This window comes from Pan paniscus, chromosome 15 (genome assembly GCF_029289425.2).
Source record: "Pan paniscus chromosome 15, NHGRI_mPanPan1-v2.0_pri, whole genome shotgun sequence".
Lineage (NCBI taxonomy): Eukaryota > Metazoa > Chordata > Mammalia > Primates > Hominidae > Pan > Pan paniscus.
In genome coordinates, this window is record NC_073264.2 from 72,130,896 (window position 1) to 72,144,738 (window position 13,843).

At 34.9% G+C, this 13,843-nt stretch overlaps 1 protein-coding gene across 10 annotated transcripts in view; it reads left to right on the forward strand.

Moving 5' to 3' along the window:
• The window catches only part of PCNX1 (pecanex 1), a 209,014-nt gene that overhangs the window by 105,539 nt on the left and 89,632 nt on the right, over nucleotides 1–13,843 (forward strand). For 7 of the 10 annotated variants that reach the window (XR_010109817.1, XM_034937738.3, XM_055097746.2 and 4 more), the window contains 3 exons: nucleotides 920–1,137; nucleotides 6,920–7,073; nucleotides 11,092–11,124. Coding sequence is in view for 9 of the 10 variants with exons in the window: in XM_034937738.3 (XP_034793629.1) it covers nucleotides 920–1,137; nucleotides 6,920–7,073; nucleotides 11,092–11,124 (405 nt within the window). In the remaining variant the exon portion in view is untranslated. The remainder of the gene's footprint in view (nucleotides 1–919; nucleotides 1,138–6,919; nucleotides 7,074–11,091; nucleotides 11,125–13,843) is intronic. The other 3 variants (XM_034937744.3, XM_034937741.3, XM_055097747.2) reach the window with 1 other exon arrangement.

Genomic DNA, 13,843 nt, shown 5'->3' on the forward strand with positions numbered 1-13,843 from the left:
GTAAACTGATGGATGGATGAGTTGAAGTTAAATATAGTATAGTAATTTGTATAGCCTCAGGTGAGCAGCTTGCCAAAACAAACAAACAAACAAACAAACAGGGGTGAGGGATTTGGAAATATAGTAACAACAATGATAAGAGACTATGGGAAGAAATGAGAGTTGCTGCCATCAGATCCAATGCAGTGGAGCTCAGATTTAACACTGATAATGAGGTTCAAAGCTTAAGGAAAAAAGACTATAAATGTGAGAAGAGAAGCCACTAACGATTCACAGTAAGTGGTTTTAGTAGATTGGCTAGCTATACAGTTATAAAATCTTAAGGTTTTTTCTTAAGCATTCCCTGAGAAAAATCTTAAGATTTTAAACACTTTTCTAGTCAATTATTTACAATAGGTTTATTGATTAATTAACTTTGTTTTAGTTCACTTCCTATTGTCACCTTCTATAGTTTCTGGTAATCATAACATATTCATAAAGAGTAGGCTGGGTGCGGTGGCTCATGCCTGTAATCCCAGCACTTTGAGAGGCCGAGGCGGGTGGATCACGAGGTCAGGAGTTCAAGACCAGCCTGGCCAAGATGGTAAAATCCCGTCTCTACAAAAAATAGAAAAAGAATTAGCCGGGCATGGTGGCAGGTGCCTGTAATCCCAGCTGCTTGGGAGGCTGAGGCAGAGAATTGCTTGAACCGGGGAGGCAGAGGTTGCAGTGAGCCGAGATTGCACCACTGTACTTCAGACAAGACTCTGTCTCAAAAAAAAAAAAAAAAAAAAGTGTATGAGAGAAGAAAATTAAAGGGCTTAGATAACTGATTAGCTAATTGAGTAACTGTTGAATTATGAAGATATTTTATTTTGAATAAACATATTAAATAAATATTGAAGATATTTTAAGCCTTTCAATGCTGACTTTCTTTTAGCTCTCTCTCCCACAGATTCGATTGAATAGACTATTGACCATTGATACAGATTTGTTGGAGCAACAGGACATTGATCTAAGCCCTGACTTGGCAGCTACTTACGGCCCAACAGAAGAAGCTGCCCAAAAGGTTAAACACTATTATCGCTTTTGGATCCTACCCCAGCTGTGGATCGGCATTAACTTTGACAGACTCACACTTTTGGCCCTGTTTGATAGGTGAGATTATAGTGTGATATTAATGATACGTGTGGATTTTATTTTTAAGATGAAGTGTCTTTAATTACCCACTGAGGTTTTTACCTGGTTATCATGTTGGGAAATGTTTTCTGGTTTTGTCCTCTGGAGATAAAACTTAAGGTAATGGGTTTCTAAACAGTGACTATCTTAAATCCATTAAAAATGTTTTGGTTGCAACTTCAATATCTTTTACAAAGAAATTATTTTTGTTAATCAATGAGACTCATACAACTGCTACTCAAAAGCCAAAGAATATGAGTTTTGATGATCTTTAAGTTATAGGTAATATGATGCAAAGTTCTATATAACAGTTATAAGAGGAAACTTCTGTTTCCCTGTTTCTTAACACTACTATCTTAATGGCAAACACAAACTTGGTGACCAACAGCTGTTTCCAGTCAACATGGAGTAACAGGATTGGATTTATCATCTCATGTGAAACAACCAAAAATAGACAAAGTACATGAAACAGTGGTTTTCAAGACATTGGAGATGAGGAAAAAAGGACAGTGATTCCTGAGAGATAACAACAAATAACATGAGCCCTCCAATTGCCCCAGCTTAATGCTTTGAGAGAGTTTCTAGGCTGCAAGACAGGGAGGGAGAACTGAAGTAGAGTCCAGCCAACTTCCTGAGTTAAGGAGATAGAACTGAGAGTCCAGGGAGACTATGGCAGTTAGAGTCCACAGGACAGACTGTCAGAGAGGAGAGAGCTGCTTAGAGAGAGAACCTTAGAGATCTGCATTGAGTCACCTTGACTGTTTGGCAGAGTATGGATATGTTCCTGTATGTGAGGAAACTATTTGAGGCCAGGGAAAGAACCATGTGAAAAGGAACAGAGGAACAGTTCCTGGCAATCACACAGCACTGGGAATAGTACATGTCCCTACCAGCCAGATTGGAGACATTTATGGTTCATATTTTATGGTGCCTTGTGTAGAATACTCAGGAAGATCTTTAAAAGTGGGGAATAATTACCCCTAGCAGGAGCACTACTTCACACCCACCTAACAAGTCATAAAACCAAGACCTGAAGGGATCAAACTGTTTCCAAGTAACATAAAGTCTAAGAAGATTTATGGAAATCCAGAAATACCCAGCACCCAACAAGTTAAGATTCACAATGTCTAGCATTCAGTCAAAGATGACCAAGTGTGCAAAGAAGTGAGAAAACGACCTATAACAAGAATAATCAGTTGAGACCAAACTGTAGCTTAAATAGATACTAGAATTAGCAGACAAGGACATTAAAACAGTTATAACTGCTTTCCCTATGTTTAAAAAGTTAACTACGGACATAGAAGATACTTTTAAAAGTCCCAAATCAAACTTAGAGAGTTGAAAACTATAATCCCTGAGACGAAAAATATACTGGATGGGATTAATGGTAGATTGCACCTTGTAGAAGAAAAGATTATTGAACTCACTCGAAGGCATAATAATGGAAACTATCCAGAATGAAACAGAAGAGTCCACTGTCCCCAGTGAAAAGAATATAAAAACAAAATGAGAGAAAGCTGTGGGACAACTACAAGAGGAAACAAGGAGACAAAAGATTTTGAAGAAATAAGGGTGGAGAACTTTCCAAATTTGATGAAAACTATGAATATACATTCAGGAAGCCCAGTGAACCTCAAGCATAAAATGCTTGAATAAAACTACACCAAGGCACACAACTGCTCAAAACCAGTGATAAAATTGTTAAAATTGCAAAAGAAAAAAAGAGGAGCAAGGATAAGGAAGACATCCTTTTTATTGTTGGAAATAACGAAGTGAAAAGACAGTAGAGGAGCATCTTTAAAGTACTGAAAAGAAAAAAACCCTGTCAACCTACAATTCTATACATAGCAAAAATACCTTTTAAAAACCAAAGTGAAATAAAGACATCTTCAGATCAGAAAAAAATGGGAAGAATTCTTATGAGCAGACCCACACTACAAAAAATGTTGGAGGATGTCTTTCAGGCAGAAGGAAAGTGATCTCAGATGGAAATATAAGTCTACCCAAAGGAACAAAGATAAATGGAAATGGTAAGTCACTATATGGATAAATGTAAAATATTTTTTCTTATTAATTAAATCTCTTTAAGAGGTAACTGTTTAAATGAAAATAACAGTGCTTCGTGTGGTTTATAACATGTAAAAGTAAAATTTATGATAATAGCATAAAGGCAGAGGGGACAAATAAAAGCATACTATCGTAAGTTTCTTGTATGTGAAGTGATATATCATCACTTTGAAGGTAGACTGTCATAAATGTGTATTGTAAACCCTAGGCTGGACGCCATGGTAATCCCAGCACTTTGGGAGGCAGAGGCAGGAGGATCACTTGAGCCTAGGAGTTCGAGGCCAGCCTTGGCAACCTAGTGAGACTCTGTCTCTACAAACATATTTTTAAGAATTCTTACCAAAACCTACTGTAAGGCAATCACTAAAATAACAAAAGAGTTGTAGCTAATATGTCAAAAAGGAGATAAGATGGATTATAAAAATTACTGTTAATCAATAAGGTGGAAAAAGATCAAAGAATAGATGAGACAAATAGGAAACACATGACAAGATGATAGAGTCAGAAAAAGTCAGAAATTGGCAGATTAGATAAAAAAGAACAACACTCAACTCCAAGCTGCCTACAAGGAAGGTACTTTAAATATAAAAACAGAAGACAATGTGGTGGCTCATGCCTGTGATCTCAGCACTTTGGGAGTCTGAGGTGGGAGGATCTCTTGAGGCCCAGTTTTCGAAAGCAGCCTGGGCAACGTAGACCCAGTTTCTACCAAAATAAAATAAAAACAAATAGGTTAAAAGATGGAAAAAGATATACCATGCTAACATTAACAAAAGGCTTATTGTACTGGCTGTATTAAAGTCAGGTAAAGTAGACTTCAGAACAAAGAATATTACCAAGGATAAAGAAGCCCATTTCATAGTGATAAGGAGTCAATTAATCCACAGGATTTAACAGTCCTAAATGTTTGTACACCTGAAACAGAGCTTCAGAATTCATAAAGCAAAAGCTAATAGAAGTGGAGAAATAGACAAATCACAGTTATAGGTGATTTCAGCACTTCTCTTTAAATAATGGATAGAATAATTATTTAGAAAATCAGTGAGGATGTTGTGAACTTGAACAGTATTAGCAACCAACCTAAATTGGTTGCATTTATGGAACACTGCATCCATAACAAGAGAATATACATTTTTCTAAGTGCTCACAGAACATTTACTAAGATAGATCACATTTTGAGCCATAATACAAGAGTTATTAAATTTTAAAAGGTCCACTATCCAATCATACATAGTGAATTAAATGGTAAATTAATAACAAATAGAACCTTGGAAAATTCCCAAATATTTGGAAACTAAACACTTCTAAATAACCCATGGATTAGAGAAGATGTCAAGAGAGAAATTAGTATTTTGGGCTAAATGAAAGTGAAAACACACCGTATCTGAATTTTGGGAATGCCACTAACTTGCAGTACTTAGGAAAATTTATAGCACTAAACACCTAGATTAGAAAAGAAAGGTCTCAAATCAGTAACTTCACCTTCCACTTGCTAGAAGAACAAGAGCACATAAGCCCAAGTAAACAAAAGAAAGGTAGTAGTAAGGAACAAAACAATTCAATGAGGAAACAGAGAAATAATAAAGAAAATCAAGGAAATGAAAAGTTTGAGAACATCAATTGTATCAATTGATACAAATAGCTAAAGGCTAAACCTTTAGCCAGCCTGATCAGAAAAAAACAAAAGAAGAGGAAAGACGTAGATTACCAACATCAAGAATGTGAGTTATGATATCACTACAGACTCTCCAGGTATTAAAAGGATAATTAGAGAATGATATGAGCAGTTATATGCAAATAAGTTCAACATTGGACAAATGGACAAATTTCTTGAAAGATAAATTATGAAATTTCATTCTGAAAGAAGTACATGACCTTAATTGTCTTACATCTATTAAATAAGTGGAAATTGTAGTTTAGAAACTTACCCACAAAGAAAACTCTAGGCCCAGATGGCATCAAAGTAATATTCAGATGAATGAAATGGAGAAAGGATAGCCTTTTCAACAAATGGTGGTGGAACAATTGGATTTCCATATGCAAAAAAATAGAGATGGACGCAGAGGTGTGTGCTTAGGAGGCTGAGGTGAGAGGATTGTTTGAGGCCAGCCTGGGCAACATAGCAAGACCCCATTTCAAAAACAAAAATAAAGAACTTGTAGCCTTACCTTGTGCCATATTGTGAAAATGTATCATAGGCTTAAATGTGAAACGTAAAACAAAACTTCTAGAAAAAAAAGAAAACAGGAGAAAAGTTTTATGAACTTGGATTAGGCAAAATTACTTAGCTCTGATGCCAAAAACAAGATCATTAAAACAAAATTTGATACATTGGACTCATCAAAATTGAAAATCCTTAAAAATCCAAAGACAAGACATGTTCAATGACAAGGGAGGCACTATTCAGGCAGGCCCAGGATTGAAAAGAGGTCATTGGATTTAGCAAATCTGAAATTGCATAACTACCACCTAAAATCAAATGGAAATGCCAGTAATTTATTGGTTTGGAAATACTATTGAACTTTTTTATCTGGTAGAACTATTAAATGTATTAAGTACAAAGATGTTTATGAATTTTATTTTTAGGCCCAGTTGATTGTGATAAATATGGAATTGGGTTAATATATTTGTTAAGTTTATGATTATAAAAGTAATCCCTTACCTATTGTAGAAAATTTAAATATGTACAAAGTTTTGAAGACAGAGGCAAACCATAATTCTTCCATGGAGAGAAGCATTATTAGTAATATCATTTTTGGTATATTGTCTTTTTTAACCTATATGTTTAATTTTTTAATAGCAGAACTTATATCCTCCTATGCCCATGGTTTTGTGTCCTGCTTTCTGTATGTATGAGATGTACTGAGCATTTTTTCATTTTTAATAGTCTTTAAAAATATGATTTAGAAGTATTTTAGGGAAATACTAAAGGATGTATTTGTATAAGATTTTGTGAATAAAATTTTCCCAAGAAGTAATGAGATAGATTCATGTGTGTGTATGAAATAAAAATAATCTTCATTGATATATATATGTATATCTTGAGCATCATATTGTTTCTCTTACAATGTCAATTTAATAAATATAGAATTGTCTTAGCAACTTCGATAGAAGCAGATAGAGGTGTTTGTCACTACCTTTAGTTTCAAGATATGTAAGAGCCCATATTTAAGTAATTCTAGTAAGTGAGTTTTCTAATTCTTTCTGATGACTGAGAGATGGGGGAAGCGAAATCAATTAGTGCCAGAATTTTGTTACTATTTTGCCATATAACAAATGTTTTAAATTTAATTTTCTAGAAACTATTTTGAGATTTTGTTTTTTAAACATAATGTGATTCTTTGTATACATATTTTATTTGCCATCCAAGTTGGTTAACTATTTTGCAACAAATAGAATAGAAAAGCAGATATTAAGGAGAGTAACATTTTTAAAATAGAAATTTTAAACTATATTATGTAATTGAAACTCCACAATTCACTGTAGCATGTTTTATTTGTATATAAGAATTCATGTTATGTCCACATGAAACTAGTTTGTTTTCAGTATGATCTAAAACCTTGTTCAAACTCAGTACCAAAAAGACATCTTGGCATACTATGAACTTCATATTTATGTCTTCCCTTCCCTTTTTTCCATTTGGTTAATTTCTTATACTTATGATATACTTACCCATAAGTTTTTCTATCCGTAGAAATCGTGAGATCCTGGAAAATGTGTTAGCTGTCATCCTGGCTATTCTCGTGGCCTTTTTGGGATCTATTCTTCTCATACAAGGATTCTTCAGAGATATCTGGGTCTTCCAGTTCTGCCTCGTCATAGCCAGCTGTCAATACTCACTGCTTAAGGTATCAGCATCTCTTCTTTTTCATGCTACGGAATTATATTTGTGTTAAAAGGCAGAGGATTTTGTAGCAATTACTGAATTATAGTAAGATAATTATTTTTAGGCTTACTTTTCTTGTATGTTTACGTAAGATTGTATAGAGAGCAAAAGGGGGATATAAACCTTAAAAATAATTGTATGTAAATTAGCACTTCCTAAAAACAAGTTTTTTGTATTAAAAGAAAACTGTATTTGTTTTGTTTGTTTTATTTTGTTTTTTGGAGATGGAGTCTTGCTCTGTTGCCCAGGCTGCAGTGCAATGATGCTATCTGGCTCACTGCAACCATCGCCTCCCAGGTTCAAGTGATTCTCCTGCCTCAGCCTCCTGAGTAGCTGGGATTACAGGCTCATGCCACCATGGCTGGCTAATTTTCGTATTTTTAATAGAGACGGGGTTTCACCATGTTGGTCAGGCTGGTCTCAAACTCCTGACCTCGTGATCTGCCTGCCTTGGCTTCCCAAAGTACTGGGATTACAGGCATGAGCCACCACGCCTGGCCTAAAAGAAAACTGTATTTGTTAAAATAAGAACTTGCATTCTTTTTTTTTTTTTAATAGTAGTAGTTTTTTTTATTATTATACTTTAAGTTCTGGGATACATGTGCAGAATGTGCAGATTTATTACATAGGTATACACATGCCATGGTGGTTAGCTGCACCCATCAACCCATCATCTACATTAGGTATTTCTCCTAATGCTATCCCTCCCCTACCCTCCGCCCCCTGACAGGCCCCCTCCTTGTGTTCCCCTCCTTGTGTCCATGTGTTCTCGTTGTTCAACTCCCACTTATGAGTCAGAACATGCGGTGTTTGGTTTTCTGTTCTTGTGTTAGTGTTCTGAGAATGATGGTTTCCAGCTTCATCCATGTCCCCACAAAGGACATGAACTCATCCTTTTTTATGGCCGCATAGTATTCCATGTTGTATATGTGCCACATTTTCTTTATCCAGTCTATCATTGATGGGCATTTGGGTTGGTTCCAAGTCTTTGCTATTGTGAACAGTGCTGCAGTAAACATACGTGTGCATGTGTCTTTATAGTAGAATGATTTATAATCCTTTGGGTATATACCCAGTAATGGGATTGCTAGGTCAAATGGTATTTCTGGTTCTAGATCCTTGAGGAATCACCACACTGTCTTTCACAATGGTTGAACTAGTTTACAGTCCCACCAACAGTGTAAAAGCGTTCCTATTTCTCCACATCCTCTCCAGCATCTGTTGTTTCCTGACTTTAATGATTGCTGTTCTAACTGGCTTGAGATGGTATCTCATTGTGGTTTTGATTTGCATTTCTCTAATGACCATTGATGATGAGCTTTTTTTCATGTTTGTCGGCCACATAAATGTCTTTTGAGAAGTGTCTGTTCATATCCTTCACCCACTTTTGGATGGGGTTGTTTGTTTTTTTCTTGTAAATTTAAGTTATTTGTAGATTCTGGATATTAGCTGTATGTCAGATGGATAGATTGCAAAAATTTTCTCCCATTCTGTAGGTTGCCTCTTCACTCTGAAAATAGTTTCTTTTGCTGTACAGAAGCTCTTTAGTTTAATTAGATCCCATTTGTCTATTTTGGCTTTTGTTGCCATTGCTTTTGGTGTTTTAGTCATGAAGTCTTTGGCCATGCCTATGTCCTGAATGGTATTGCCTAGGTTTTCTTCTAGGGTTTTTATGGTTTTAGGTCTTACATTTAAGTCTTTAATCCATCTTGAGTTAATTTTTGTATAAGGTGTAAGGAAGGGGTCCAGTTTCAGTTTCCTGCATATGGCTAGCCAGTTTTCCCAACACCATTTATTAAATAGGGAATCCTTTCCCCATTGCTTGTTTTTGTCAGGTTTGTCAAAGATCAGGTGGTTGTAGATGTGTGGTGTTATTTCTGAGGCCTCTGTTCTGTTCCATTGGTCTTTATATCTGTTTTGGTACCAGTACCATGCTGTTTTGGTTACTGTAGCCTTGTAGTAGAGTTTGAAGTCAGGTAGTGTGATGCCTCTAGCTTTATTTTTTTTGCCTAGGATTGTCTTGGCTATATGGGCTCTTTTTTGGTTCCATATGAAATTTAAAGTAGTTTTTTCTAATTCTGTAAGAAAGTCAGTGGTAGCTTGCTAGGGATTGCATTGAATCTGTGAATTACTTTGGGCAGTATGGCCATTTTCACAATATTGATTCTTCCTATCCATGAGCAGGGAATGTTTTTCCATTTGTTTGTGTCCTCTCTTATTTCCTTAGCAGTGGTTTGTAGTTCTCCTTGAAGAGAAGCCCTCCCACAGCTGGAAAACCATTGACATAGTTCTGTTTTTTACTAACAGCTGTCCATCCTTTCTTTCTCTCTCCATTCATAGCTAGACATGTGGAGTAAGCCACCTAGGTCATCTGCTTTATTTCTTTAAGACCCATCCGTACTTTCCTCATTGCAGTACTGAAATTATAGTCTTTGTGGTTGCTAATGATCATTCTAATTGCTAAATTGCTTTTCTTAAGTCTCCATGCTTTATGAATGCTACATCATTTAATACCTATGTATACTCTTCCATTTTGATATTCTCCTCATTTTTGATCATGACTTTATACCACCCTCATGTTTCTTTCACTTTTCAGATGACTCTCTTTTCCTTTGTTGATCCCTCTTTGTTCTTTCAACTGCTTAATTTATGAGAATTCTCTAGGACTTATGTGGTTATCTTCTCGGTTTACAGTTCCTTTCCAGTGAAGTCATCCTTTTTTATTACTTTATTTGTTGCCTTTGTATATGAGTTATTTCCAGATTTATATCTCAAAGTCTTCACCTCTTTTGCAAGCTTTAGTCCTATGTATCTAACAGACATTTTAGAAATAGCAAATTAATCATCTCCTGGTTAATTTTTCTTTCCCAATATCTTTGCTTTTGGCAGTGATATACCTGCTAAAAATCTTTGAGTCACTGCTCCTTCCTCCTTGATCCCTAATAACAAGTAACCCAGTCCCTTTGATGACATTTAATGATTGTATATTAAAATTACTGGTTGTCAGTCTTGCACTATACCTTTAGTGCCTTAAATCATTTAAATTCATTTTGTGGCTCTAGTGTCTCCATGGTCCAATTATTTTGTCCACTGCTTTCAGGTTAATGTGGTTAAATATGTAAAAGGTGACAGATTTTTGCAACTAGTTGACTAGAAGGATAATAATGTCATAAACAGGGATAAGAAAGACAAGAACAGAAGCATTTAGAAGATAGGCGTTGTGGTTAAAAGAGTTTAAAGATTATCTGGAGTCAAATCTAGCCAAGGGCCAAATGCCAAACTCAGTGAGCTTGGCCCATTATCGAATGGTAGGGTGGTGATAGACAATCCTAGTGAAATTGTATGGTATGCCATTGGAAATGAACTGAAACTTGGGAGAAAAGTCATGAGTAGGGAAGTAGCTGCATAATACCTTCTGAACATTTTTATGGGAAGTTAACAAAATCTCTTAAAAGGATACAGCTTAACTTATTTGATTATTTTGATATGAAAATGCAGATAATATCTTTATTACAAATACCATTGAATTATTTAGTAAGCTTGGAATTTATGGGCAGAACTAGAATTGTTGTTATAAGTGAACCCCTATTATTGTATATTTCCTGAATGAATGATGTCCTGTGAGAAATACTATACTTGTATTTAGTATACCTTAACTGCACTTGTATATAGCAATAAGCCAAACAGTAAGATGGCTCTGTCTATCATATGCTATTGCAGAAACTTTAAGATAGATACAAATAAATACATAATAATCTTATTTCCTGACTCTTATCAGGAAAGATTTGATATGTTTTTAATATCACAGTGACACTGGTATCTGGAGCTGATGTTTCATCTCTGGAACAGAATTATTAATATAGGTCATTTTGTGGTTGTGGAATATTTACTTAAAATCATTCATTTCAGGCATTTTGAAAGTTGGTTGTAAAATTAACAAGACTTCAGGAGTGTAATTTGTCTTTCTGTCTCATTTTTAGAGTGTTCAACCAGATTCTTCTTCTCCCAGACATGTAAGTCACTCTTAATATGGCTGTACATTATAGGTCCTTAACATTTATCATAATATTTGTGGTTTGTTTTTTGTTTTTTTGTTTTGTTTGGAATGCATCAGACTGAACTAAAATTTATGTTATTATTTTCCTCATCTATGTTTTGACACACTACTAGAAATATAGGTGTTTTGTTAGCTTGAAATAAAATGACATTGTACTTGTGGACTCTAAATCTTGGTTGAAAATGAGCATAATAATTCACTTTTTGATAGTCTGTTTCAGGGAGTAGACATGGTTCTTATAAACTCATGATTATTTGTGTTTAATACATTTTGAATAATAGCTTATGAATAGGTATTGAAAATAGAATTTTGAAGTAGGAAAAACTTTATATTATTTCACTTGAGTAACCATTAGGAGCAAGAATAAAGAAGTAATACATGAGTCTGGTGTTAAGACCATTGAATAAAAACTTTGTTATTCACTTTGTGACTTTAGACAAAAATATTATCTGCCTAGCACTATTTATTGTGAAATGGGATCCAATTTTAGATGTAAATTGAGGTTTTAATAGAACAGAGGATATTCTATTTAAAGTAGTTCAAAAATAGACTTCAAGAATAGTTTATGATTTTTTTCCTTGAATATAATTTTTTTAATCCTTTCACTGGAATAATGAATAATGGGAATGGATGAGCAAAATAAAACAAAGAGGCAAGTGTGGTTTTTTTTTTGACTGATTATGTTTACTGTTTTGTAAGAATATTTTTGAAGTGTAATGATATATGGAAACATTGCTTTTTAACTTTTTAACGTAATTTCAAACTTAAAGTTGCAAGGGCAGTACAAAGAATTTCAGATACTATTCATCCAGATCCCCATGTTAACATTTATGATATTTGCTTAATCCCTTTCTAGCACATGATCTTTTTCCTTCTTTCTCTCTGCTAGCTGACATGATGCCCCTTTATCTCTAAATATCTCAGTGTGTTTCTTAGAAACAAAGATATTCCTTTATGTTAGTTAATTCAAGATAATTATCAAAATTAGAACATTAACATCGGTACAATGCTGTCTTCTAATATATAGATCTTATTCAAATAGGTTTTGCCCATTGTCTTCATTGGCAATAGAAAGTCCCTGATTATGTTTAGTCTCTTAAATCTCCTTTAATCTGGAGCAATTCTTCGGAAGCTATCTTTCATGATATTGAAATTTTTGATAGCTATAGGCCAGTTATTTTATAGACCATCCCTCAATTTGAGTTTGTCTGATGTTTTTTCTTTAAAAAATTTTTTTTTTTAATTTTTCACCCTGTCTTATGGTGCTGATGATGTTTCTGATTTGATAAGGCCGTGCTTTTTAAAGTAGGAATACTGCAAAAGTGCATCATATTAGAAAGCACATACTAATTTATCCTGTTACTAATGATGTTAATTTTGATCTTCTGGTTAAGGGTATTGTCGGCAAGGTGTCTGAAATTTCTGCAGTATTAACATTTTGGCCAGCTAATTCTTTGCTTGAGGGTGCGGAATGCTGTCCAATGCATTGTAGGATGTTTGGCATCCTCTACCTACAAGATGCTGGTAGCACCACTTCCCCAATTATGACAACAGAAATGTGTCCAGATATTCACATATGTGCACTGGGGAGCAAAACCCCCTCCCACTTTCTTAAAAACCATTACTCTACTGTAATGTTACTGTTTTTCTCTTACAGATAATAAATACTTAAAATAAATAAATAAATACCTCATAGAGAGATACCTTGAGACTGTATATGTGTCCTTCTCCATAAATTTCTATCCGATTGTTTTAGTATCTACTGATGTTTCTTGCCTGATTCAGTTATCATTTATTGGTTGCCAAATGGTGATTTTTCTCATCCCGTCATTCCTTCTACATTTATTAGTTGACTATTTATTAATACTATAAGGAAGAGCTTTCCCTTCTTATATATGTAGGTATGTATTGGTGTGGATAAATGGATGATTTTATTCAATGGACTATAATGTTACTAGTAGTATTTATTTTGATGCTCAAATTGTCCCTAATTTAGCCATTGGGAGTCCATCACGCAGCTTTCTGTGTCCTTTTGACATATCTCTGTCATTCTTTAAGTACTTTCTACCTTTTTGTCACAACAATGTGTTCCAGGGTCATCTTACACTTTCCCTGTTGTAGCCAGAAACCAGTCTTTTCTCTATGGAGCCCCCCCACCTTTTTTGGTAGGTAATGGTATTTATAAAGTAAGATCTAGTTGCTAGTAATCATTATTGCTAGAATCTCATTGCATCTAGGTCCTCTTAGCAGATAAAGCTAGGAAGTGTATGTATGTATGTACATATATACACACATGTATATACATATATATTGCCCATTCCTATATCTATTTATATGCATATTAAAAATAATGAGACTGTGGGAGCCCAATGTGGGCAGATCACTTGAGACCGGGAGTTTGAGACCAGCCTGGGCAACATGGTGAAACTCCATCTCTAAAAAAATTAAACAGGCGCAGCGATGTGCGTCTGTAGTCCCAGCTACTTGGAAGGCTGAGGCAGGAGGATCACTTGAGCTCAGGAGGCTGAGGCTGCAGTGAGCTGTGAGCACTCTACTGCATTCCAGTCTGGGCGACAGAGTGAGACCCTGTCTCAAAAAAACAAACAAACAATAAAAAACACAAAATTTCACACTGATATTTCTGTTTCAGTCCAGTATCTCAGAGTTCATTCTGT